The 27,438-nt window shown below is 39.2% G+C and overlaps 1 protein-coding gene and 1 long non-coding RNA gene across 5 annotated transcripts in view; one reads left to right on the top strand and one right to left on the bottom strand.

The window, feature by feature from the left end:
* LOC137158070 (uncharacterized) overlaps positions 1 to 14,275 on the bottom strand; it is a 28,611-nt gene extending 14,336 nt beyond the window's left edge. The window contains exons 1-2 of one of the 2 annotated variants that reach the window (XR_010921283.1): positions 14,121 to 14,275; positions 6,550 to 6,583 (exon numbers count right to left, since the gene is read on the bottom strand). This is a non-coding gene — a long non-coding RNA (uncharacterized lncRNA). The remainder of the gene's footprint in view (positions 1 to 6,549; positions 6,584 to 14,120) is intronic. The other variant, XR_010921284.1, reaches the window with a different exon arrangement.
* On the top strand, positions 13,193 to 27,231 carry NR2F2 (nuclear receptor subfamily 2 group F member 2). Of its 3 annotated transcripts, none has more exons than XM_067555629.1 (3): positions 13,193 to 13,542; positions 21,188 to 21,715; positions 24,540 to 27,231. In XM_067555629.1, exons 1-3 carry the CDS (start codon positions 13,500 to 13,502, stop codon positions 24,812 to 24,814), a joined length of 846 nt encoding a protein of 281 aa, XP_067411730.1. In that variant the 5' UTR covers positions 13,193 to 13,499; the 3' UTR covers positions 24,815 to 27,231. The 3 variants fall into 3 exon arrangements, with proteins under 3 accessions (XP_067411730.1, XP_067411727.1, XP_067411728.1); XM_067555626.1 differs by lacking the exon at positions 13,193 to 13,542 and adding an exon at positions 18,271 to 19,666 and having other exon boundaries at positions 21,167 to 21,715; XM_067555627.1 differs by lacking the exon at positions 13,193 to 13,542 and adding an exon at positions 18,274 to 19,666.
* Positions 27,232 to 27,438: the final 207 nt, after the last annotated feature.

The raw sequence follows: 27,438 nt of genomic DNA, 5'->3' as shown, positions 1-27,438 counted from the left end.
TAGGCAAAACTCATAGTGAAATCAACAGGCGTTTTGCCTGATAAGAGACTTAAGGATTTGGCCCTGTATGCAGCTAGAAATTAGACATAACTGTCATTTCTGTAAAACAGATAACAGGAAATGTAAATCTCTTCGCTGGATGGAACGGTTGAAAACAATAGACCTCCAGCTACCCCAACACTGTGTTTCTTAGTACCTAGTGATTAGCTGAAATTCTTGACAGGTTATTGTAATGAATCAAAGTTCCGCACTGGTGGCAAGAAGCGGCTGCTGTCTTTGCATCCCAGTAGTCCTCATTAGAACAAAGCTGCTTCGAATTAAATCCAATCTACATGCCGAATCAGTCTTTCAACCCTTTGATTGCTTCTGAAAATATTTATATTTCGTAATAATGCACATTTTGTCCCGCAGCCTGTGATTAAACCCAGACAAGGTCTAGGAAAGCTAGAGTGTATGTGGAAGGGGTTATTTGGGACAGGAAAGGAAAGATAAAGAACACAGGTTTTTCCCATTGAGGAACCATTAGAGTGTATAAATCTAGCAAATTTAGTTGTATAAGCATCTGAGTGGGTTGGTAATAAATACAGATTGGAGTATTATAGTAACCAAATGGAGTTTATGGATTATGCTTAGTAGTTCATAATAATTTTCCAATGCTGCACTCTAGCCAGCTTCTCTTTGCATTGAACTTTATTAATATTCTCTTTGCATGTTTCCTGGTGAAAAGTTAAAGATTGCAATGATACACTACATAATATCAAAATATTTAAAGGATCTTCCCTTCAAACTAATTTCAGGGGATGGTTTTAACAGGTTTTAATTAGAAGGACCAGATGCTGTAAATCAGCTACTAACTCCATTAAAGATCACCAATTTACACCAGTTGCAGATCTGGCCTTAAAGGAATTAAAATCAGAATTTGAACATAAACAAGTAAACCACTATCCTTACTTCTTCGATGAATTTTGTAGGTGGTTGATGACGGGTTCTAGGGTGGGAAACACACAAAGGCTTTCAAGCTGCAGCTCATGGTAAACAGCATGTAGTATGTTTAGTAAAAGGTGATGTAAACTACAGGTAAGATAAAGTGGGAGAAGTTGGAGGGATATATTCCTTGGCTGAGAAGTTTTTGAATGGTTATTAAAATTTCTATAGCTAGGACCTGATTCTGCATAATGGGAATTATGCCCTTGATTGGGAACATAGATCAGATGAGGGAAAATTCCTTGGCATTCCACCCTAAATATAAGGGACTGCTTTATCTATAATAATAAAAAGGTGCAGAAAGGGGCCCTGATGTTTTAGAAACATGTTAGAATAGATCAGCTGGGCAAAATGATTTCTATCCCTGGATAACGGGAAGAAATTTCTCAGAAGTAGATCAAAAATACATTGTTTAATTATAATCATCAACATGGTAAAGGTCTCTGTGCTGGTAAATTTTCATTATAGTTTTGAAAAAGTCTCCAGTAAAGGATGGAAAGGAAAAGAATCTTACTCAAAATGTTTTTCATTCATTCAGTACACATTTCATTGTCTTTTTCTAAATATGTTTATTAATAATTATTATAATGATGCATATGTCCTGAGTCTTTACCACTACTCTGCATTAAAATATAGTTAGGACACATGGTCTTTCAAGGTAGGGGAAACTATGTATTATCACCAGAAAAAAAAGTCCTTGCGTCGGAAACATAGGGCCTGATCCAAAGCCTACTTTGAAGTTAATAGAAAGACTCCCATTAATGTTAGTAGGTTTTGGATAAGGCCCATAGTAAAGATGTTATATGATGTAGCTGATATGTTATGAATAACTTCTTCTGTTATTTGACAAGCCCAATTTTACACTGCACTTGGAGTTCATTATTGAAAAGAAGCCTTTTGTGTGAGAACTTTAAAATGTATCCTTTAGTGAACAGGCAGACAAAACACAGAGAGCATTGTCTTACGGGGTGCTTTTATTAAAGAGTTCCAGCCTCAAGGTGTATGCCTATTTTTAAAAGAAAATTTCTAATTGTAGATAACTGCTCAATTTGATTTAGTGTCGAATGATAGTGATGGGGTTGATAACTGAGCATTCATCGGTAATTCATCTTGTGCTAGTAGAAATTTACAGCAAAGCAGTGCTTTCCCAACACTGACAAGTCCTATTAATCTTCTTCAGACACATTTCAATAGGTGTCTCCATCTGTGCCCAACATCTAAACACTCGGGCATCACTAGGGACTTCAAGACACCTTCATTTCAGGTTACACTAGTGAAAATGTGATACTAGATTGTACTTTATTTTTTAACCTAATTCTCTCTTTTCATTCAATTAGCCTTTCTTGCCTACATTTTTCAACATATGTGTGACATCCTTTTTCCCAGAAAGAGCTTAAAAAGATATTTGATTTCTTACAGATATAAAATATTTTATATTGAGACAACCAAAAACTTTAACTTTTAAAACAGCATATGCAGCTCACAGTTACCGTGGAACTAGAGATACTGTCTGCGAAGTGTCTTCTGTATAGCATGCCCACAAGGCAAAATATATCTGTCATAATGCAGCTCTTACAGGCATTATTAGGCTTGGATAGAGGAAGGACTGAAATCGAGTTTATTCTCTTTCCAGTTTACCTATTTTATAAACCACAGCACTTTGGTTTTGAAATCCAACGCCAATAAAAAAGCACCTATATGTGTTCAGCTATGAGCAGATCGGAATCGTATAACACACCTCTCTCTCTCTTTACATATACAGCTAATGCATGAACAAACATTGCACAGTCAAATTAGAACATAATATTTATGGGTGGATTATGCTCAAACGTCCCTGCTTGTTGTTCAAAAAAAATATTTGCAAGCCACATGGACAAGGTATAGTGCAAAATGTATGTGAATTTCACCTCAGAACCAAATGCTGTTAGCTTCACTTTCCGACCTGCAATGAGTTTGTTGTCAGAGGCAGCATAGCTTTAAAGATTATTCATTTTAAAAATCCCTTACTCCACATGAACATTTCAGTTATGTTTTAAAAGAAATACTTTTCTAATTTTGATATGTTATATTGATCTCTGAGTAGCTGCTTCAGTTTCCACAAAAATCTTGTAGTGAACTTTCTCCTTAAAAGATCCAAACAATGAGTAATATGCATAAATGTGTAGCAGCATTCTAGAACTCAGAGTCTCAGACTTTGTTTCTTCTCTAAAACCATCCTGTGAGTCATATTATAGATCTAAATGACCTTATTGTAGGTGGCAAGTTTAAATGTGCCATATTAATAACTTGTTATCCAAGACAAATTAAGTCCTTATGTGTCAAAAGCACTCTGCTCTGGATTACCTACAAGACAAGTATTTATTGAATAAACGTTGGATCCAATTTCATTTTAATGTGACTGACTGTATGCTTCAGCCTTTTAGAATGAGATAAAAACACCCAAACCTATAAATCTGTTGCAACATTACACCTAACTTGTCTATTTCTATTATTGTCTCTTTAAAGTGGGATATGGAAAGGTTTTTTGTTTTGTTTTGTTTTGTTTTAAAGGTTTTATTATTATTATCATTCTGAAGAACAAGGAGAGAGATAGAAAAAAGGCTGGCATTCAGCCTAAAGAGAAATCATTGAAACAAATTAATCCTATGCCGTTTAAATTGACATGGTAATCCATCATCAGCAAAGGCAAACTCTGAAAGCAATCTAGAATCTGCAGTGTTCTTTCACTGGCCCTGCGGCACAAAGACAGATAGTAAAAGAGGAGGAGAAAAAATCATAAAAGTTAGCAATGCCTTGAAAAAGAGAAGGGGGGTCAGGAGAAGAAACAGCTTTCACTTTTCCTGCTTCTAAATATCCAGTTCAGAAAAGAATCCTGATTAACTTTCAACAGTTGTTTACTAATCTGAGTGTCAAGTCATCTTCAGCTGCAAAGCACTGAGTGTTTTTCATATAGTGGCCATCCTTCACAAACTCTAACATGAAAAAATACACTAAATATCAACTTTAGCAACTCTTTCGATTTACACCATGCTTTATATCAGCCTAAACTGAGGGTACAATTTTGTCCATTTGGAATAATTTTCTTCATAGCATTGTAGAGGCATAGAAATATAATGATCATGATTTTCAAACAGCTGATGAGAAAGGCTTGTTTGATAATCTAGTCCATACCCCTGTCTGTACAAGATTGTCTGCTAAACTGTGTATTTCCTTGGGCTTTGTCTAGTCTAGTTTTAAATATCTCTAGTGATGAGACCTTTTGCATTTTTAAATCTTTAGAACACATGCTGCAAGGGAACAATTTAAAGCTTTCAGGCCTTGGAAGCCTGTTGTACGGAAGCCCCAATCCTCATAATATAAAGTTATCTACAACCAATCCAGAACTGAGCTATCTAAGAACAGCTTCTACTGCTCCTAATTTTCTTTTAAGCTAACAGATTCATTACTTTTATCTAAAGCTTTTCCTCACTAACTGGGTCTAGCACCCAAACAGTAGAATGTATGTTATCGAATTAATACTTTGAATTTTAGACAATAAATTAACATAAAATAAAAGTAGAAAGCTAGGGAAGGAATAATACCTTAGAGTTATAAACAGACCTAATACAAAGAAAAAGTCAGACACCTTTGTACCAAAGGCAAAGGGGTGAAAGGGTGGATAATCTGAACCATACCCAACATCTGCCCTATTTTAATTTAGCTGGGATAAAGTTTCTTCTTGTTTATTATTAAGAAAACTTTATGTGGTAGAGAAGCCCATGAGCAATGTTATCTAAACTGTTTTATTGATGTATGAAACTCAGTACTATTACAGTTTTTTTTAAAAAAACATCCCCTCCCACTCTAAAGCAACCCAGTTCTCAAGTTCTACTCTCTGAGATGTCAATTTCATCTGTGTATGAAGCACTGCAACTGGATCTGAAACACAAAAGGGAGGTTAACTGCTCAGCGTCGTCGGTCAAAATGATTAATTTTCAGGTGAACAACTTCACAAGGTTTAAAAGTGCTAAAATGACATTTGCAAGTCACTATCAGAGATGTTTGCTGAATACAAGTGTAAAGAATGGCTGAAGTAAATAACTGTTTTCTGCATAACACAAATTGCCAGTGTTGAAAATTATCTCACTTAATTTATAAATTTATTTTTCCATTTCCATTTCTTAGACTTAGTAACAAAATATACTATAATATAAAGGGGTATATATAGGGAGTGAAATAACTCCACTGATTTCAGCTAACTGCTCTGTGACCGAAGAAGGTTGAATACTTAAGTATATCTAAGGTTAGGATGTGATTGAAAGCAAAATATTCGTATAAGCACCAATACTTTAAAATCCAAAATAGGGTTATTTCATTCTCAGATAATACTTAAATCAAAATTAAATAGTGTAGCTGGAAATAAAATATGTAATTGTTTCCGATTAAAACCTAAAACTGGTCCTAGTTCTTTAAAATTGTTCTTCCTGACACTTGATATAATGCGTGCTTGTCAAGAAAGGCCATACCTGCCATTTTTCACTGTTTGCTGGTATCCTCTTGCTTTAATGTTTCCAGTTTAGCTTTAACTCTTTAATGTAATAAATATCTCATCCAATTTACCTCAAACACATAGGATTCTTTTTCTTTATAAAACTGATTAAATTCTTATAAATAGAAATTAGACATTCATATAAATCTAGCACCATTTTAAATAGTGTCTGCAGAAATAAGGGCAGAAGTGTTAACAAATGTATACACAGATTGATAGGCAGTTGATTCTTAAACACTCCATATAGAGAAGGATTTCAACATTGTGTAAAATAGCTCATCTTAATTCAGTTCAGAATACAGTCTAAAATATGCACTTAAAATATTTCCAAGAAAGCTTCAGTCTTTAATAGGAGGGAGAGTTTTAATTAAGAGACTATAAATATGCAATTGGTTAAAAAAATCTCCTAAATTCATATGTAATGTTGTTCAACTGTGATTATATGTGTACATCTGTCTATCCCTGTCTAGGCGTATTGGATATTTCTGATAGCTGTATTCTATTTATGTAATGCCTAATGCAGGCCCTAGCATGTAGTAACTGCTTCCCTAAATAATCTATGTTTCTGCTTTAAAGAAAAAATCTTAGAATTTTGATAAATAAAAATTAAAGTAGATCAATCTTCTTTTTTATAGTTGATTAGAATGTTATTTTTAAAGCTGAATATTTTACATGTTTTTTATTTCATACTTTCATCTGCCTAACATTCTGCTACTTATTTTTGGACATGTCTCTCATAAATCACAAGCCACTAGAAAGACTTCATTATTAGATCTGTTGAAAGGAAGGCACGTAAAAAATATAATGTAATAGTTACTATTATTGAGGGGGATGCATTTTTGTTTTTAATTTTTGCTTAGCAGAATGATGGATAAAATATAGTTATATTTTAAAGTCAGAGCTTGTTAAATAGACAAGTAACTGATATAGTTATAATTCTTATTCTTTGCTATTCCAGCTATTATCTTGATAAATTGAAAGTACAATAAATGTACACAGAGAGCATATTTGAACATGCTTACCAAAAATGTACCCACCTGCCTTAGCAGTTAACATATTTCTATCTTCATACTGGGAAAAAACAAACAAGCAAACAAAAAACCATTCAAATGTATAGGTGAAGATTTGTATATGACAAACATTGTGTGAAATACATAGAAACCTGAAAACAATTTCATTGCTTAAAAAGTAGTTTAATAGCATAGAAAGATACAATTCAATATCATGCTAAAAGATTTAAGAACAGAGATATGAAGCAAAAATGCAAATTTCAGCCTTGTTATTCTGTGTGTATAAATATGTATATAGACATGTAGGTCCAATTTGAGAGTTATTAACTCTTAATATTAGTGATGAATCTTGAATCATACAATGTAACTACCTATTAAAATATCAACAAGGTGTGCTAGCTGGCACATAGATTTTGCAAATCATTTCTAGATTTATTCTTTAAAAGTTATTGTTTGACTATGGAGAGAAATCTAAAGTGATTGTTTTGGAGCTGATAAATGTGCTTTTCTTTTTGCAATATCTGACCTTTTTAGAATACTTCATTTAAAATCTGTTTTAAAAGTAGTGGAAAAAAGGAAAATCTGTAAATAAGTAAATCAAAGTATTGTTTTAGCAAAGTGTATATATATAAGCTTTTTGCATGTATGTGTATAGTATGTGTGTGTGTGTATATATACATATGTATGTGTGTGTGTGTGTATACATATGCATATATATATATATAGAGAGAGAGAGAGAGAGGCAGATAAAGCAGTTCTCTTTTACATTTTCATTTTTCTACATATTAGATTCAGTGTGGCTGCAAGATTTAAGAACTCTGCTCCTTCCTATTACATTTTTCTCTAACACTATTGCAATCTCTTTTCTTCCCTAGCATCTATCTCACACAAACACACACACACTCTCTCTCACACATACACACACACACACACACTCTCTCACACCCTTTAGATTAGCGTAGTTAACCTTGGTTCTGTGCTGGAGCGAGAAGGGTTAATGAAACCAAGCCCTTTACGACCTCGAGGGTCAGACTCTTCCTATCTGCAATCTAAGGAATTAGGTAAAGAGGTTATAAGATTATAGTGAAAGGAGTTATAGGCCTTCATAGCCTCACACCTGAACATATTGGTCTAATCCACTGGGATTCTTAAAAATCGCTTCAGCTAAGGAAAATTGTTAATTAGACTGTCTATGCTGGGGGTTCCTGTTGCATTAGTGATCCAACAGGGCAGTGTGAACCCCGTAGCCTTACAAGAAATTCATCTAATATACACCTCTCTCTCCCCCTCTCCCCCCAAGAACTATAACAACAGCAGCCATTTATTTGGGGAGAAAATAGCGTTTGGATTAAGGGCATACAAAGAAATGAAAAGCCATTTTCTCCGCCACCTCTTAGAAATTAGTAACCAGTTGCCTATTTGTAGCTTTCTAACTTCAGTGTTTGTTTACGGTAGCAAAATCAGCACTTGGACAAGTGAAAAGCCATTTTCCCATCAGTTCTGCTCTTAGATTCCTAGTTTAAGATTCCTTTCATCCTTCTCAGAAAATAGTATCAATCGAGCTGCTTCTAAAACTTTCTCTCGGTCGTACTGGCTTAGTTTTATTCAGTTACATCCTGTTTGGGTTCCCCCACCCTCCCCTCAAAGAAAAACTGCAGCTAGTCGTTTAATGGTGCGAAAATAACATTTATTCTGTGCAAAAAAAATCACCAGACTCGCTAAATATACTATTTTAACGTTGATTGGTGGAGTCGTTGTCGATTTCTAGCTTTATAGATATTGCTACTTAATATGACTGTCTAAAGCAGAGTTGTATATAACCTATCACTACACACGAATTGCTATGATCAGATCTGAGACAGGATTGAAGATTGCCCTACTAACTGCTGAAGCTGAAGATCCTGCATTAAAATCCCCATCACAATTAAATACTATGTGTAGAGCAGAGTTTAACCATTTTGTCATTTTCAGAAGTACTGCTTTTGATGCCATTTGTGGTTACCTTAGAAATGCAGTAATCTGTAGATTACATACTAGGAGACCTGTTATTACAGTATAAAATGATGTGGTTAAACAGTAAAATCTATTTTATTCCCCGCGTTTATGTTGGGGGGGGGGGGCGGGTGGGAAGAAACTTGTATAAATTGTTTTAAAATCTCACAACAGAGATGAATATGCTCTAGCTTCTGTTATTAAAGATATTCCTGCCTGATGGAGATAGATAACTGAAGTCCATTCAACTTGATCTCAAAGTCTGACAATCATTTACTCCAGCCCTCTCCTTTTTTTTCTCGCTGTATGTCTTTTGTCACCATTTTCTCAGTGTTTCAGTCATTGTCTACATGTGGGTGGGGAAAACTTTCATGTCCTTCTCCTACTTATATTTTCCTTATAGCATTTCTATTCTCCTCCTATTCGTCTATTTCATGTGTGTTCCTGATTCCTCTGTCTAGCTGATGGGATCATTTTAGAAATACCTACCTTCTTCAGTCTGATTAGATAATATGTTTTCATTGGTTCTGCTACAATGGATTCCTCCCTTTGATCTCACGATATTTTTTTCCCCATCCCGGTATAACCAAATCTATGAAATTCACAGCCTCTCTCTTTGACACTACTGGGTCGCCTAATCACTTCATATCGATTTCCCTAACTCTTTTCATCCAGCTGAAGACACATCTTAAAACACTCCAAGCCAGAGTGTGCTCTTTGCTTTATACACACTAATAAAATGATTTACCCTTCTCTCTCTGCTCTCCTCACAGGAGAAAATCGTTCAAGTCCGGGCTATTTGTGTGTGATCAGTAAATATTTAGCGTGGTGACATCTTCAGCTCCTCTCCTGATCAATACCCAACCCAACAGGAGGTGGACTATTGTCCGGGAGGAGACTTGCTGAGAGCTCCTTTAGATGAGTTCTTTGCCTCTCTTACAGTATGTTACGATTTGTCCTCGAATGGAACCAGCTAAGAGCGAAACAGAGGGTTTGAAATGGTCTGTTCTCAACCTGTTTTCTTTGACATTAAACCACCTCCGCATCACCATATCTCCCATCTTCCTATGATGTTCTAACACTGCCAAAGTACACCTGTCAAATGAATATCCCACCCATTTGCCTTTCTGTACCCCCTCTTTTTTGTCTCCTCGCCTTTCAAGGAAATGTCGAGTGGGGCGGAGGGGGGGACGTACGTGAGGGTCTGTTTCCTCAATCCCACTCGTGCAGGATGTCCAGTTGTCGGGGTTTCACTCTCTAGGAAAGTCGCGCTCAGCGTGTTTGTTCGGAAGTGTCTGGGAATACAAGGCGCCACAAGAATTTCCCGTCCACCCAGACCTTCTTCTCTTAGCAAACTGAGGCTCTGTTCCCCCCAGCCCTCCCCCTTTAATAGATTTAAAATGAGTCAGGACTGAGGTTTTGGAAACTGCATTTTTTTTAAAAAAATAGCAATGGACTACGTCTTAAACCCCATTTTCTGTAACTACCCACGTTAGACAGCTTTCTCTAAGGTACTGAAACGGACAGAAAAGAGGAGTCCATGAGTGCTTCTTACCCTGCTCGCTTATTTCATTCCAGGGAAAGCCCGTGCCTGGAATATGCAATGTTTTCTCTTGTAAATGATCACATCAGTATATGATGTGTGTATGTGTTTATACTGGTACATAAATAGGTGTGTGTATATACATGTGTGTATGAAACAGAATACATGAATACACAGCTATATATTGAATCTATTTTATGTGGGTGTTTAAATGCACAGCTGTATATTTCACTCTGTAAGTGTGCATTTAGTCATCTGTCTATATATTAGCTGAATATTACCTGCATTTATATATAGGAATATATTATATATGTGCGGTATGCCTTCTACAAGTAAATATTCCACAATAAAAACGCCTCCATCCACCTGTTAACTTTGTTTATAAACCACTTTAACCAATGGATTTGAACTAATTTATCCAGTCCCTTATTCAGGTAAAGAAGACGGGGGGCAGGGGGGCGGGGAGGGGCCATATCAAAAGGTGTTACACCCTCTCTGCCGGAGAAACTTTACACATCTTGTATGGAGCGATTATCTCCAGAATATATCTTTATACTAATGCATACTTAATTGGTCTGTCTTGACTGTCCATATAAAACAATTTAATTAGGCTGCTTTCTGCTTTGGAAGGAAGAAGAAAAAAATCTGCCCAGCATTTATTGTGTTTAGCACCAATACAGGCAGAAAATGTTGCACAAGTTTTTGGTTGAAAGAGCACCTATGTGTCCATTGAAGGGCGTTGATCCGAAAAGACAGAGAGGACAAGTAAAATCGATTTGAAGCGACCCTCTCTGTCCCTTTCACACCATTCAGACGCTCCGTTCCTTCTAAGACAAAGACCTGGTGCCTTGGGAACGCTTACAAGAAAGAAGGCTCCAGTCCCACAAGCAAACGGAGCACTTTGAAAAATCCCTGGAGATCCCTGTTATTTTTTTTTTTTAAATCAACCCCCAGATATTCTTACCCCGCGTGTGACATTTCTTCTGCAGGCGTGGCCATGCCATGGGTGGAAGTAATTGTGGCTAGGAGTATTGCAAGTCTGGTTTCAACCCTGGTCGTTCCAGGCTTATAGGGTTCAGATAGCCCTCACCTCTGACCTCTGCAGAGCTGAGTCGCGGCTATCGCTACGACTTGGGCCAAAGTTTGCAAACGCTGAGCTGCGCACATGCCTCTCTCTGGCATTATTTTTTGCATTTTTACATTTAAAACATCTTTAGCCGATTTAATTAAATCCCCTCCATGCAGTACCTGGGGGGGGGGGGGGAGTGAATCCTTAAAGGTATAGTCCACAGTCTCTCTTCCTTTTTTCCTTTAGGTTTCAAGCGTGAAAATCGTTATCAGAAAACTGAATGATTAGGTCATTCTTTCATCCTCGGATTGCAAGGATAAACCTGGGGGGGGGGGGGGTAATTCTCCCTTCCTCTCCTCCCTCCCTCCCAGACGTTGGGATTGCTAGAAAGGGAACATTTGGGAAAGCTCGTGTGTGGAGGGAGGGGTGAGGCGGGAGCTGAGGGAGGAAATGACTTTCCTGTGTATCATATGCTTGTCAGCACACCTTAAGGATTCTGCCCCGTCAGGGGTTTATTCTGGAGAGGGGTGAGCTGTGTTGGGCAGGGGGTCGTCTGAATGTCCCTCCGGCAATAATAAAAATGCATTCAACGGGGCTGCGTCTCCATCTGCCATGCCCTGCTCAGACTTAGGAGTGGAAACTTGTGTAGACCACAGTGCTGGTATTAAGGACCAGTTACAAGCTTTACCCTCCTGATCAATACCGTGAGTTATTTCTTCCCCTCCACCCCCCACCCGTCCTCACACCCCCTCCCCCCCCCCCCCCAGGCTCCGATGATGGTTGACTTCATAGGGTTTTTTTTCAGCCTTGTTTGAGGTGGCAAAACCCATTTGTAATTTTCATTAGCTCAGTAAACAGGCAATTAACATTCAGAACTGTGTTTAACTTAATTCCTGTTTTAAGGCAAAGACAAGTAAGAGTGGAAGAAGGTTTGTTCCATTTGTCAGGTTTGACACACTTCTTACCACAACAGCTCCCTAAAATAAAGGATCCGGGTGTGCCCCTCCCCCCATCATTCTTTCCTTAAAACAAAACGCGCGCTCACACACACACACACAGACACACAAAAAGAAGAAGCAGGAATCCATTAGTTTTAAAATGTACCAGGCTGCCAAAGGCAGCACAATGTACTCCAAATTGTCCCAAGCTCTGCCTGTGCTAGCATCTCATTCATTAGGAAGAGAAGGAAGAGTCTTTTTTTGTGGGGGCAGAAAATGGTAGGAATGGCAGATTTGCAATAAGATTCTCACATTTAAAAATATATATATATATGAATTCAAGCAAACAAGCCTCCCTCCCCCCTCCAAAAAAAAAGCTGTGTATTAAAGTTGCCATGTTTGTGAAGGAGTGTAGAAATGTCTCTGAGGGTTTCAATTAGCAACACAAATGGTTATTCCAACGGATTTTATGTGTGTATTTATTTATTTTAAATGGGGAAAAAAATGTGGAGTAACTCCTCTTAGCTGGGATCTCAGGGGCAGAGAGGGAGAGATTCCCGGTGAGCTGCGATTCTTTCCCAGCTTGCTTTAGCATGTGCTTGCGTTCCCTACAGACCCTACACAGGACACTATCCCCCCCCCCCCCCTTCTCCTTTCTTTGCATGTGTTGATCGTCCGCCTGCAGTTGTTTGCGGTTTTTTCTCTTGGAGGGTTTGAAATCGGGTGCCTACATCCTACCACAACACTCACTAAGTTAGGAGATTTCCCTCTTATTTATCTCTATTGTTTCCGACGGGGCGGGGGGGGAGTGTGGGGGTTTTTTTCTTTGTTTAATTTTTTGTTTTTTAAGTCTCGTCTTTCCAGCTCCAAACAAGGTGTAGCAAGACGCTCTGCCTTGTAAGGAATGAGATGAGAAACAAGGATCACTCAAAGACATCTCCTACCTTGGGTTTAGGGTTGGGTTGGGTTTTTTTTTCTCTCTCTCTCTCTCTTAAAGGCGAGGCGCACATTCCTAAGCAACTATGTACAAAGCTCTCCCTGAAAACCCCGTCTGTGCAAAGTTAGAGTGAGTGTTCAGTTGTTGTTTCTTCCCCCCCCCCCCCTCCCCAAAGCTGAACGCTAATAACACACGGAAAGCACTTCCCTTTCGCTTGTGGGAGATCTGTTCCCTTCACCTTGCTTCTTTCTCCCCCACCTCCCCGAAGGCTGTAGCCTCCTTTTTATTTATTTATTTATTTGCCTTCTTCTTCTTCTTCTTCTTTTTTTTATCAGTTTGCACAATCGCTTAGATAAACACCAAGAAGGAGATTCTCGTTAATTACCCATCGCACATCTTTTCAGGGGGGCAAACAGCGGTTTGGTTGGTTTTTTTGTGGTTTTTTTTGTTTGTTTGTTTGTTTCACCTGCCAAACTAAAGGAGAGGTAGAAAAAGAAGATGCAAGCGATTTGGGACCTTGAACAAGGCAAATATGGTTTTGGTATGTTTACTTCTAGTTTTTTTCCCCCTTCTTTTTCACTCTTTTTTAATGTGTTGTGATCTTGTGTTTCTCTTAAGGGAAAAATGTTAGCTAACTTACGTATTAAACTGTCGTTTCTAAGGTTACGTGGATTGCTCTAAGGGGGTTGGGATGGGGGAAGAGGGAAGAGACCCTGTGTCTGCAATTACAGCACCATCAGCTCTCACGTCCTTTAGCAAAACAAAACAAAAACCAGACCCCAAATCAGATTCAAAATGTAATATACAAACGTGCATCAAAGTCATTTCAACCAAGAATGTAGAACGAATAGCCCTTCTGAAATGTGCATTGCTTGCTCCGTGCTACTTTGTGAGAGTAACTAACTGCCTATTTGGGATGGGGGGAACTAAGTGTCTAACTTTAGTGCTAGTGATTCTGCACGGAATTTTGTAATCGTGTGGAGTTAGCAGCGTTTTTATTTTTGTATTTTTTTGAGAAAGGTCGGTGTTAAATATGTAGCGCTGAGAACCCATCTCTCCCTCCAGGAACTATTTCTGTTTAAGCAAGTACAAGGGTAAGAAACAGGAATATATACTCACCATCGGAAGGTGCGGTTGGCAGCTGGTCTGCAGCTTTAAGGCAAATATTTTTCCTTCTTTCTTGCAAAAGGCGCAGATCTGACTTTAAGCAGCAAAACTGCTCTGTTCTGACAAAAGCATGAGAGGCATGGCTCCTCATTAAAAAAAAAAAAATCACAAACCAGTTCTCTCTCCCCCCCCCCCCCTAAAAATACCTATTCAGTACAGGGCTTTGGAGAAACCCTGATGCAGAAATATTACAGTCCGGTCTACAGTGCCCAAGCCAATTAATTTTAAATCCTTAGGAATTAATCAGATTAAAAATGCACAGAAGTTTCATTCTCCTATGCATACGTGAGCCAAAAGTCGTTTCCCTTTAAGAGATCCTTTTCTTTTAAAGTTGAATTTTAGGCAGATAAGAGACTTACACTAGGGGGCAGACAGATACTGTACTTGCTCCAATCTTAAGCAATTTTTTCCCCTCTCTCACAGCATATGCTCTGATTTAGCACTGTAAATTTTTCAGAGGACCCAACTCTGACAGCCCCTGGTGATTTTCAAAGTACCACAAGCCAGTGGTTAAAAATTGCATTGACTTGGAAGTTCAGAGGCACACAATAGGAGCCACTTTCCCTATTCATGGAACTTCAGTGTGGTGGCAGAGAAAAACACACACATACTACATTCAGGGAAAAGAGGAATTCATTGAATTCTCTTAGACGTAACTGCTTTCCACCGAGTTCAGAGCGAAACTCGGTATTTGTTCGACGCTCTATACCTATTGCGATTTAATCTATAAAGAATTAGAGGACCATTAGGCAGCTTTCTGCCAGCCAAAAAATAGATCTCCCCCTCTTTTCTAAAGGTTTACGTGGACGCTATCCCAAACTTTATTTTTAGTAAAATCAATCTTTCCACCCCCGCTCATTAAAATAAATTTACATCTGCAGTAAAATGGCAGGAGGGATTTATTCTTTTTGTAAAGAAAAATAACAATACAATCCTACTTTAAAAAATGTAACTGTTCTTTTGTGACTCAGCTCCGATAAGGGCATTTTACAATCTTCACATGTCTGCGATACGCTCATTTTTCAAATGTTCTTTAGCAAAATTAGCTGCTCTTCATCATCTGTTCTACATCAGCCCACATCGCAGGGCTGTTTTCAAATAAATAGTAAACCAGTGATGATGTTAATCGACAGTTGTTATTGTTGTATCCCTCGAAGAGCAAATGGTTAAACTGGGGCATTCTTCAGTACGGTTTGGGTAATCCGAATATACTGGAGTTTTTAATCATATATATTTAGATCATATATTCAAACTATTCATAATGTGGACGCTGTTTAAAAAAAAAAAACCCTCTTTCTGCATCTGTTAAGAAGATGTTAGTGTTTTTAGGTGATGAATTATTCCTGTATACTTTATAAGATTTGACAGAGGAAACCTTTTCCAGGGCATTCTACATCAACTACAATCAACAACTATGCATTCTGTATTCTCAACCAAAATGTGTGACCCCTAATGTCTGAGTTATCTGGAAATCATAAGGCAGCTCTCCACATTTTAACCGTAAAAGATCCCTTCTCCAGCCTTTTCTTTCTGTCTCCCCCTGGATCACTATATAAGTTAGGGGTTCATATTGCTATATTATCATCAATTGGAATGCTACAGCCTGCCTCTGAAATTGACCGGGTGCGTATCTTTGTTGGCGCAATCTTATTATATAGCAGGTTTATAAACAGGACAGTGTCAAGTCTAGGTGCTTTTTACAACTTTCCAATCATCTCAGCACCTGCGGCTTTAGAGACATATATTATTTCTGCGGCAGAAGGGATGTGCATGTGGTAACATGAAAAGTGTGTATGGAGGGTGGGCTGTAGCAATTAATCCTGTCTATAGTTTTGTATGCATCTGTGTCCCCATGTTTGTACTTAGTTTGACTACATGTGTATAAATCCCTATCTCAGACGTATGTATATATGTGTGAGAGTATGTTTGTGTGGAAGTCTGCCTGTCCATTTTATGTATTTTTAAATTTATTTCTATCTATACATGCGTTTGTCTTTTTCTGGTGCTTGTTACAGATATTCAGTAGGAAATAAACTAATTATCTCTGTTATGGTGCTTAATACACAGGCTCAATAGGAAATAAACAATTGCCCTTGTGTACTTAGATCGCTTACCTATTTAGCGTTGCTCCATATATAGTACAGAGGTTGTTTTACCGAGTCACAATGCTACCTAATCCCTATAAATTATCGGTGAATTTCTACCTACCATAAAACAAACAAACACAAATTTTAATAAAGTAGAATAGATAGAAATGTATTGCGTTATGACCAAACCTCCTATGTTTCTGATAAAAGAAATTCATATTCCGGAAAGCAGCCTTGGATTTTTCCAATATACTCAATGAACGTAATATATTCTGTACTTGATTAAATCGTTGCTATTTCTGTAAGCATTATGCAACTTAGAATAAATGTGTGGGTATGTGTTCACACATATAGATATTCAGACATGTGCAGTATGTATTTGTATGCTAATTATTTCCAATTTATGTTGGGGTGTTTGATGAAAAGAATGGTTCTTGGAATGCCAGAGCCGTCAAGAAACAATGAGGTCTATACTCAACTATTCTGTGATCAAGTACTATATTCACTGATGTCTCTGTCTATATACATTGATAGATGTATATCTAATATATATGTAGCATACATACAGACATTACACTAATGTGTATGGTGTGAATACAGGTATCTCTACCTTTGCAAGTAACCAGATTCACAATAATTAGCTATGGTTACATATACTGAAATGATAGCTTTTAGCTAACTCCATTTTAGGGCTATTTTTTTTTTTAAATGATGCTGAATAAGGTTCAGGATGTCTTTTAACTGCAGCATCTGAGTGACACAGCTATCTCTTTGTCAGCATCCTCTTTGCGTATTGAACAATTAAAAAGTTAAATCTGCATTCCTGTGAAACTTTAACCCTGAAAAGGAGAAGGTAGTCACTGAAGAATATCAATTCTGAAAGCACCCCTTCCCCAATTTTTGATTTATAGGAATTGCATCTGATCACCTTCTTTATCACAGAAACTGTTATTCCTACCCTCCCTTCCCCCTTGAAAAAAATCCAACAGGAATTTATTTTCTGACATTATCATCACAATGGACAACAGGAAAATGCTTACAGGTGATGATATGATCAGGTTTTTTTTCCCCTCCTGTCTGATCAAAGAGTTAAAAAGTCTGAGATCTACAAAGACTATTTCAGTCTCCATTTGCCATTTATATTTAGCTGGGCCTCCAGTCTTATTTTCCCTCTTGCTTATGAAACATCCTGTTACTAAGGCGAAGGAAAAGCGCAGAGTTATAAAATAATAATAATAATAATAATATGTTTAAAAAATCAAAAACAAAAACAAAACAAAAAAAAACAACCCCAAAAAACCCCTGAGTTCTAAACTGTCTGAGAACCCTTCTCGCTTTAGGACCGGGCTGGCTACTTCGGCAGCCATGCCAGCCAGCACAAGGCTGAGCGGCCCAATCAGGGGCGAGGGGCGGTCCGGGAGCTTTTGACCAGTCAAACACAGTCTGTTGCCTTATAAGGCGCGCGGTCGCCATGGTAACGTGTGCTAAGTTGCAGCAGTCGTGTCAAAGTTCACTATATAGAGAGCTCAGTGAGCCGATCGCAGAGAAAGCCCGCACCGCTCCGCCAGCCCAGCGCCTATCAATCGCGTTCACTCCCGAACCCCCCCACCCCCCTCCACCACCTTTTTTGCATATTTGATCACTTTGATTCTCCGCTCTTTCCTTTGGCTTTGGGGTTTTTTTTTTTTTTTTTTTTTTTTTTTTTTTTTTTTTTTTTTTTTTTTTTTTTTTTTTTTTTGGTGGCGGGGGGGGCTGGGGGGGGGGGTTGCTTGTCCCCGCTGTGTCTCGTCTTGCCGCTGCTTTTTTTTTTTTCTTTCCCCCTCTTCTCTCTCTCTCCGATTATTTATTTATTTCGCATGAAGCATGATGCTGTGTGCTAGGCTGTGATCCGTCTTTCCCTCCTCCTTTTCTCCCCTCCTCCTTGCTCTCCTCTTTTATCATTATCACTGGCTGAGCTCTAAGCTGCAGAGTTGACTCTTTCCCTTCACCTCCCCCTTCCCCCCTCCCCTCCCTTCCCCTCCCCCCACCCCCACCCACCCACCCACCCCATGTGTTGTGTGAACCAACAGCGCTAAGAAGCCCCACTTGCGAAGAAGGAGACGCTGCACACGGCAGCGAGCGGCGGCAGCGGCAGCAGCGGCGGCGGCAGGAGGAGGAGAAGCAGCAGCAGCAAAATAAAGAAAAGAAAAAAAGAGGAAAAAAAAAAGAGAGAGAGAGAGAGAGAGAGAGGCAGCGGGAGAAAGGAGCCGCGGAAAGGGGAGGGAAAGAAAAAAGGCGAAGCTGATCTCAGTTGATGTTTCCACAACCTGGACTTCACAAAAAAAAAAAAGAAAAAAAACTACAGCGAACCCCTCGGCTTCCTGCGCCGCGAAAAGTCTGAGCCGTGCAATTTTTTTTAAAAAAAAATATTTTTTTTTGTAATTATTATTATTATTTTTTTGTGTGTGTGTGTGTGTCTGCTGCTGCTGCTCCGTGCGCGTGCAGTCTTCGCCCTTGTGTCCATTCTTATTTGGATGGCTTTCCTGAATGGCTGACTGCGAGCTTCCCTGGACCTGGCCCCCCGACACTCGCCTCTCCGCCTGCAACTCCGGTCCTCTGCCGCAGATCCGCTTTAAGAGAGAGAGAGAGAGAGATCTTTGAAGAGATTTTTTTCCCCTCTCTCTCTCTCTCTCTCTCCCCCCCCCCCCCCACCCCACCCCCCACCCCCTTACTTTTCTGTCTTTAAGCCAGACAATCGACTCGCAATCTTCCCTCCCCCACACCGATACCCCCGTTCTCCACCTTCGCTGGCTTTTTTTTTTCCCCCCTGTTTCCCCTTCCCCCCTTTTCTCCTTTTTTTTTTTTTTTCTTTTTTTTTTTCCCAAGAAAAAGAGAGAGCCGCGAACTGCTGCACAGCTGATCGGAAAGCCAAGCCCAGCCAACAAACTTTAAACATAAAGGGGGAGCAGGAAGTTTGGAAACGGTGTCCGCTAGATATGGCAATGGTAGTTAGTGTGTGGCGAGACCCCCAGGACGATGTGCCCGGAGCTCAGGGAACTCAGCCTTCTCAAGCCCCCCCAGTGCAAGGACCACCGGCTGGGGCCCCCCACACACCGCAGACCCCGGGACAAGGCGGGCCCCCCAGCACTCCAGCCCAGACCAACCAGCCGAGCCAGCAGAGCCAAGGAGGAGAAAAGCAGCAGCAGCAGCAGCAGCACATTGAATGTGTGGTTTGTGGGGACAAGTCCAGCGGCAAACACTACGGCCAGTTTACCTGCGAGGGTTGCAAGAGTTTCTTCAAGCGGAGTGTAAGGAGGAACCTGAGCTATACGTGTCGGGCGAACAGGAACTGTCCCATTGACCAGCACCACCGCAATCAGTGTCAGTACTGCCGCCTCAAAAAATGCCTCAAAGTTGGCATGAGACGGGAAGGTATTGGGATTTCATTTGTTTTCCAATTTTCAGCCCCTGCATTTTGCCTTTCCCCCCACCCTCCTCCCCCACCAGGCAAATCCATTCGGTTTTTTAAAGGAAAAAATGGCCAAACAAACAATAAAGCGAGAGTGAGAGAAACTTTCCCTTCATGCAGAAAGAGGGGAGGGAGGGGGGGGGGGGGTCCTGCCTGCTTTCTCCTCCTAATTGATTTGTGAGCGTGTGTGATTTGGCTGATGGAGATTCATTGGAAGTGGTGGAGATTTTAGTTCCTGCTGGTTAGGAGGGAGAGGATTTTTCTGAGGCGTGGTTACTTTTCTCTGTTTCCTCCTGCATGTTCAGCATTACCTCCCCCCCCCTTCCCCAATACGTGTGTGTGCATTTATAGATAGATGGATACATCCCCCCACCACCCACCCTTAGATTGCAATTTACACAGGAGGGTCGGATTACTGTAGCAATGTAACTCGCATCACTGCAGACCTCTTCAGCATTCCACTATGGATTCTCGGTCTGGCTTTTAAAAATAGACCCGTCTTCTTCTTTATTATTTCCCCCCCACCACCACCACCCCTCCAGGAGAGACAGGGGGAATGTGGTCAAAGGGACGTGAGTTGGAGGGAACAAATAAGTAGCGGAGGGGGTTTGATCGGCGCAAGTCGAGTCTTTGTGATATAAAATTAGAGGAGAAATGTGAGCCTTCAGCTTTCCAATGGCGTGTTCTGTGTCTGGATGCTGCTATGTAGGTTAAGGGTTAGGGGGGGGGTTGGACTGCCTGCCTTGTCTTTGTGTGTCTGCAAGAGTAACTAACCCTGGCATTTATTAAATAACAAATCGAAAACAAGCGCATTTCGGCCCCTCTCCCCTCGTTCTGTGTCTCTGGCTATTATTCCCTTTCCCTCGCCTTTTCTCTGGCTGTCCCCATGTACATTTATTAACAAAATGAAAGGCCCACTTTCCACGAGCAGCTGAGAAAGGTGCTTTTCAGTCATAACACTCGCCGTCGCGGGTAGATTATGTTGCAGGGGAATTTTGCCTTGCCAGAGGATTAGTGAATAGTCAATACGTGTTGTCTGGGACCAGCACTTTGTATTTTGAAAGGTGCCGGCGCCCTCCCCGCCCTCCAGCCCTAGATCAATAAGCAATATCAGATGTTTAGCTGTAATAAAGAGGAACTCCCTGCCCCCCCCCACACACACACAAACAGACGTTCTGCACATACAGGGCGGGAGGGGGAGAGAATTGGTGTGTGTTTAGGAACTGAGGATCCGTAGTGTCCTTAAAGCAGTTCAGAGCAGCACCCTTTAGGCAAGTCTCCAGCATTGCTTAGCTTTTATTGCTGCTTTGACTTTAATCAGGAACTGCAGAGCCCTAAACCAGTCCTAGCCTGAACCCGGTCTGGAAAATGCCTGTCCTCCTTACGCTGACTTTACCCAGCCTCCCCCATAAGGCAGACTTGATTGGAAAGGCTCGTAGCAATTCAGATATTAATTGCTGTAGTTTCTTCTTTATTTACTGCAGCCGTCCAGAGGGGCAGAATGCCACCCACACAGCCAACTCATGGTCAGTTCGCCTTGACAAATGGGGACCCTCTCAACTGCCATTCCTACCTATCCGGATATATCTCCCTTCTCCTGAGAGCAGAACCTTACCCAACCTCCCGCTTTGGCAGTCAATGCATGCAACCCAACAACATCATGGGCATCGAGAACATTTGTGAACTGGCAGCCAGGATGCTCTTCAGTGCGGTGGAGTGGGCCAGGAATATCCCCTTCTTCCCAGACCTCCAGATCACAGACCAGGTGGCCCTTCTCCGGCTGACCTGGAGCGAGTTATTTGTGCTCAACGCCGCCCAGTGCTCCATGCCCCTCCACGTAGCTCCTCTCCTGGCCGCTGCCGGCCTCCACGCTTCGCCAATGTCTGCTGACCGAGTGGTCGCCTTTATGGACCACATACGAATCTTCCAAGAGCAAGTAGAAAAACTGAAAGCATTGCATGTCGACTCTGCAGAATATAGCTGTTTAAAGGCCATAGTCCTCTTCACCTCAGGTAGGCAGCATTTCTTTGCACTCTCCCCCCCCCCTCCGTCCCCCCGCCCTTTGAAATCGGTTCACTCTGGCAAAGTGTAAGAAGCTGGAAACCCCACCAAAAGCATTGCTACATGTGTCCTTTTAGCAAAATGGGATATGTTTTCCCCGGGAAGGCGTGGGCAGTAAGCGCTCTATCTTAGAGGGTGCCTACAAATAGTTTTAACTGTGATCCTGGGGGGGAGGGGAGGGGAAACTTTTGAGCACCGACAGGGCATGTGAGCCTGTGCTTTCCCCAGTGAAAATAAGATTTGATGGAACAGTCCATCTCTGGCATTTAATGACACCACTCTGAACAGCAGCAAAAGCTGTCTGATGTTGCTAAATACAAGTCTTTCTGTCCCTGAAATCACTTTTAAAAAGAGGATCGTTTTATGGGTAGCCACAACAACAACAACCAAAGCAGTCCTGCACGATTAAAACTTGAATTACAAAAAAAAAAAGTTAAGTGTGCAAAGCTGAATTTAAAATACATTCGCTTCCATACCATAAAATAAAATAATAAATCCAATTTCCAAAGAGCAGCCTCTGAATTAAATAGAATGAGCAGTTGTGTATCGTTTAATCTGAGGGGGGGAAGCAGTTATGCCCAGCAGGAATTGTATGGTCCAAAGTAAGTAGCGGGTTGGAAAAGAGAATTACTCCAATACATACATAGTCATAATATGAATAGTAACAGACCAGAATACTTAGCGGGGCTTTAAAATGTAATTCTATGGTTACACAGTATGCCTCTCTCGAAGGAAATAATCAAAGCAGTAAGGTGTTTCTTAGATAATTAAAAGTGAAAAAATACGTGCCAACTTTTTCTGCATATAACTAGTATATGAGTTATAAAACAATAATTGACTGCATTGTGAAATCTAATTAGCTTGCACCCTAGTTTAACCTGTGTGAGTAAGATACTTGGTTTTACCTCTGGAGGCTATATAGAGAGATATGCATGTATATGTATATATATTTAAATACATGCTTTCTAATTTGTGCACCACATAGTTTAGACTGCTAGCTTTAAGGCGGCAACGGGTGACATACTGTATTGGACCTTTAGAAGTTTTGGATTAAGGTGGTTTTGTTTTCGTAAATGATTTCTTTTGTAACTAATTCGAAAGCTTGGGAAAGTGGCCACGTGATAAACATATGAATGGAAGCAGGACCTGTAAAATAATTACTCATCGGAGTTTTTAAAAGCCTGATATCAGGAAACAGAAAAAAAATGTAGTTCATGTGTGGGGGGAGAAAAGACTCACAATCCATTCCTTGTTGTGTTAAAGGGGGTCTGGGGAACCAAGTCATTCTCTGGACTTTGTCCAGGTTTTGGGTCGTGACCTAAACTTCCTTTTATATATTATTGCTTTACACATAAAACTATTTTTTCCCCAAATTACTTGTGCTCAAGTCCTAAGGTGATCAATTAGCAGGGAGTATGTAGCCATAGGAAAAGCAGAATGCAACGTTTGTTTGTGGAATGCTTATTTTATTTTCCTGTCATTTTTCAAGGATGCATTTTATCCCTTGCTCAGATTTTCAGCTAGGATTCTCCCCCGCCCCCAACACACACACGCACAACCCTGATGAGTTTATTTCAAATCCCGGATTTCTAAAGAGCACTTTTTAGCCTTTCAAGAAAACAATCGTCCGACACTGTCGTAACTGTTAAATTTATTACTATTTGCAAAATGTGAGGCCTGGCATGCAAATTGCCCGACAACAAGATAAAGGTTTCTGTTATCTGATTTTGTGGAAATACACACTTGCAAAAATAAGGTTATACATACAGCTTCTCAGCCGCCCCAATAACGCTCATTGATGTAAAACAGACACATACGTAAATGCATATAATGTTTGCTCTTTTTTCTTTTTTAAAAATCTGTGTTCTAATGACTCGCAGAATATGCATGTGTTAGTCCTATGCCTAAGAAGCCACGGAGAGGTCAGGTCACAACCTGTGCTCTTTCACTACAGACGTCTCTGATTTAAAGGGAAATGATTGTATTTTAGCGTATCAGAAAAATGTCCAGACCCCATATCAGGGAGTTTTCGTCTTGTAGAGGATTTGGGTTTAAAAGAAAAAAAAGAAAAAGTGAGAAAAAGAAAAAGAAAGAGAAAAGAAGGGGGGGCAGCTCAAATGAACAGAGAGATCACAGTTTGCATGGCTGCCTCTGAATAGGCTAAACTGACAAGATCAGTTTTAAAGGGCCACTTAAATCAGTTTCAAAGACTGAAGAAAAACGCGTTCTCTTCTTTGGGGGAGAATCTGTTGCTGGATCCGGGGCGCCATTATTCTTGGATGGGCCAGTTTTATTAATTATTATTATTATTATTATTATTCCTTCTAGCCAAATGATGAGACTCTTCAAGATTATTTTCTGAGTGGAAAAGAAATAGTGGCTTATTCCCCGCACCCTTTCCAACCTTTGCAAATAATAAATAATAATAATAATAATAATTAATAGTAAAATTACACTTTTCCAGCATCTCAGTATCAACTCTTAGGACAGTTGTGCAATTCAAACCCTCAGATCTTGAAGCTGTGTTTAATTCTAGAGCAGTCTGTCCTGAAGGGTGGAATATGTGTGTGTGTATGTGCGCGCGCATATATATATATAGTCACCTTTTGCTAAAAAAAAAACATACTTAGCTCTGAGGAGGGTGTGATCAACCACTATCTACACCTAATTTTGCCAGTTTTTTAAAACAATCTTCTTTAAACTGATTGTTTTCTTTCTTTTCTTTCTTTTTTTTTTCTTTTTTTTTCTTTTTTTTTTTTTTTAACTTTCTTCTAGATGCCTGTGGTCTCTCTGATGTAGCCCATGTTGAAAGTTTACAGGAGAAGTCACAGTGTGCTTTGGAAGAGTATGTTAGGAGCCAGTATCCCAACCAACCAACGCGATTCGGGAAGCTTTTACTACGTCTTCCCTCACTGCGCACTGTCTCATCTTCTGTCATAGAGCAATTGTTTTTCGTCCGTTTGGTAGGTAAAACCCCAATAGAAACCCTAATCAGAGATATGTTACTGTCTGGCAGCAGTTTTAACTGGCCTTATATGTCCATTCAATAAAATATTGGAGAAAAAAAATAAATATATATTGAGAAGGGAGATGAGAGAGAAAGGAAAGCAAATGACATTTGGATTCTGGTGGTTGCTTAAATTTCCTTCTGCTAAGGATGTAAAAGGATGTTAAAAGTTTGCAAAAAGAAGACAGGAAAAAATTAATGGACTGTGAATTAAAAAAAAAAGACTCTCAAATGAACTTTTACAGAATGCATTAAAAACTCCCGTGTTGTTAAGAGAAAAAAAACTTGCTACTTATCATTTTTTTGTTTAAAAAATAAGGGGAAAAGAAAAGGGGAAAAAAGAAAGGAGGGAAATACATTAGGATGGGTTTTTCTTTTTTCTTTTCTTTTTTTTTTCTCTTTCTTTTTTGGGGTCAACTTTTTTTTTAAAAAAAATCTCGCTAAAAGTGTTTTTAAAGGAAATTTGGAGAAAATTAGCAATGGAAGAAAGTAAGTCTCTTTTTTTTTTTTTTTCCAAATTATTAATTGTCCTATGTGTCTATGTACCTATAGTTGTTCTTTTTTGTATTTTTCTGGTTTCAAACCAGTTTATTCTGTGGTTCTATAATAATTTTTGATATAATCTTGGCTTCTTTAAAAAAATGTGTATCCTTAAAATATATGTTCTGAAAGAATTAAAACAGAGTCCAGGAAAGTATCATAGGAAGTGAGGAAAAGAAAAGGAAAAAAACTCAACAACACAATGATGGAAGCGCACTTAGAGGTAGTGACCCAAAATTTAGCTTGAAGCTGAGAGAGAGCGATACTTATAGGCCCAAATGAACCACATGTCACTTAACTACCCCAAAAACTAGGTTTTTGATATTTTCAGACAGAAAATGAACTGTGGGGGATTTATTGTAGGTAGAATGAATTGTGTCCAAGACACATTATGGTTTTGATTAAAAAAAAAAAACAAAAACAAAAAAATTAAAAAAACAAACAAAAAAACCAAACAAAAAAACAAAGTGAACTTTTGTAATTTGGATTGGGTTCCACATAGTTCTTCATGAATTGTTATTAAACTCCTCTATCTGTTTGTATATTTGCAAGCCCTTTGTATTATAATAATTGTTGATATTTTCCCTTTTTAAAAAAATATCATTGAAATCAGCATGACAAAATAACACTGTTGGCACTTATAGATAACGTGATTGATTCAGTATCTTAGAGTTTACAGTTTTGTGTTTAAAAAAACTGAAGGTTTTTTTTTTAAGTGCAACATTTCTGTATACTGTAAAAGTTATAATAACTGAACTGTTTGGTCGAGTCTTTGTGTGTTATATTCCAAGGAAAATTGAAAGTATTCAGAAATTAAAATATTATTTGATATCTGAAACTTGTTTGGCTGTCATAAATGTCTTTCAGAAACCACATTACTTCTCTATAATTGGTGGTCTTATAAGTCCATAGGAAATTGATTTGTTTACTTGTCACAATAAGTTTGTAGCAGACTTATAGTAGTGTATTTATCTGTTTAATTCGGGAGTGGGGTTGGGGGACTTAAATTCATGGTTTATCTATGGTTTTAGGAAGTACTATATTGGAATGGTAAACCATTACTCCCCATTCATCTAATCCTCCTGTTAATTAAAAATGGATTTTCTAGAGAAGGCCCTTATTTTTGTCACACTTAAGTGCCTGCATAGGAAAGGTATTGTTGTGAAAAAGTATTAGAAATCTGAAGATCAGTATCTATTTTATGATCAGAATGGGCGGAAAAATCTTTTGTAAATTTCTGACATACACGCACAAGATCACTCGAGCAAGGTAATAGCAGTATTGTAAATACAGGTCAGTTGTTTGCCATGAGTTTTCTTTAAGCATGTGTGATTTTTTTTTTTATAATACTCTGTAACTGCCATCTATCGTTGTCATTGAAGGGTCTTCGAATGAAGCTTGTAGGACTGAGGAGAATGGTTTTAATGTATATATAATAGAAAGTGGATTTAAAAAATAATGGGCAGTGAAAGCATGACCAGAGGTCTTCAACATATTTTACATGTGGGATATATGAAAGTATGTGGATGTCACTTATGCACATACATCTGCAGGGCCCTATATTGCCATCCTCGCGCAGGCAAAAGTCCCATTGAGATCAAGGGGAGTTTTACCTGCGTGAGTGCTGCAGGATCGGATACACAACTCGTGTATTTTAATACCCACTATCCCTTGTCATCACAAATAACATTTGAAGGAAGGAAAGACATGAAGCAGGGTGATCTGTTTTGAAAGCGGTTGCTTTCTTTTTATGTGTGTGTGTGCCTCTGTGTGTGTGTGTCCCGTCCCCCGGCTTTGGTCTCTAGCAGATGCCTTGTATGTAAAAGCTTGCAATTTTGTCCCTGTGTGAGGTTTCCCATCCCCTCTACCACAAGTTACTACACCATAATGTGGTTTCACACAAAAAAAAAAAAGAAAAGAGAGAGAGAGAGAGAGAATTCTGTAAAGTCGATTAAACCCTGATCTTCCTTCCAATTAGACCCATCTGTGGAGGGGGAGATGATGTATAATTGTGAATTTGAGCAGTTTTACATCATATATATATATATATATATATATATATATATATATATATATATATATATATATATATATAATATTGTGTGTGTGTGTGTGTTATTGAAGGGG

Source organism: Emydura macquarii, unplaced genomic scaffold (genome assembly GCF_026122565.2).
Source record: "Emydura macquarii macquarii isolate MOO-44397 ecotype Brisbane River unplaced genomic scaffold, CSIRO-AGI_Emac_v2 contig_1644, whole genome shotgun sequence".
Classification (NCBI taxonomy): Eukaryota; Metazoa; Chordata; order Testudines; family Chelidae; genus Emydura; species Emydura macquarii.
Note: the sequence above shows the minus strand (reverse complement) of the source record. Positions and strands in the feature narration are given on the sequence as shown.

Excerpts from the sequence above, each read along its gene's own strand:
- NR2F2 (XM_067555626.1), top strand. The coding sequence starts at position 19,231 with ATGGCAATGGTAGTTAGTGTGTGGCGAGACCCCCAGGACGATGTGCCC. Across the intron at positions 19,667-21,166 it reads AGTTGGCATGAGACGGGAAG|TTTCTTCTTTATTTACTGCA; the intron begins GTATTGGGATTT and ends TAATTGCTGTAG. Across the intron at positions 21,716-24,539 it reads CATAGTCCTCTTCACCTCAG|ATGCCTGTGGTCTCTCTGAT; the intron begins GTAGGCAGCATT and ends ACTTTCTTCTAG.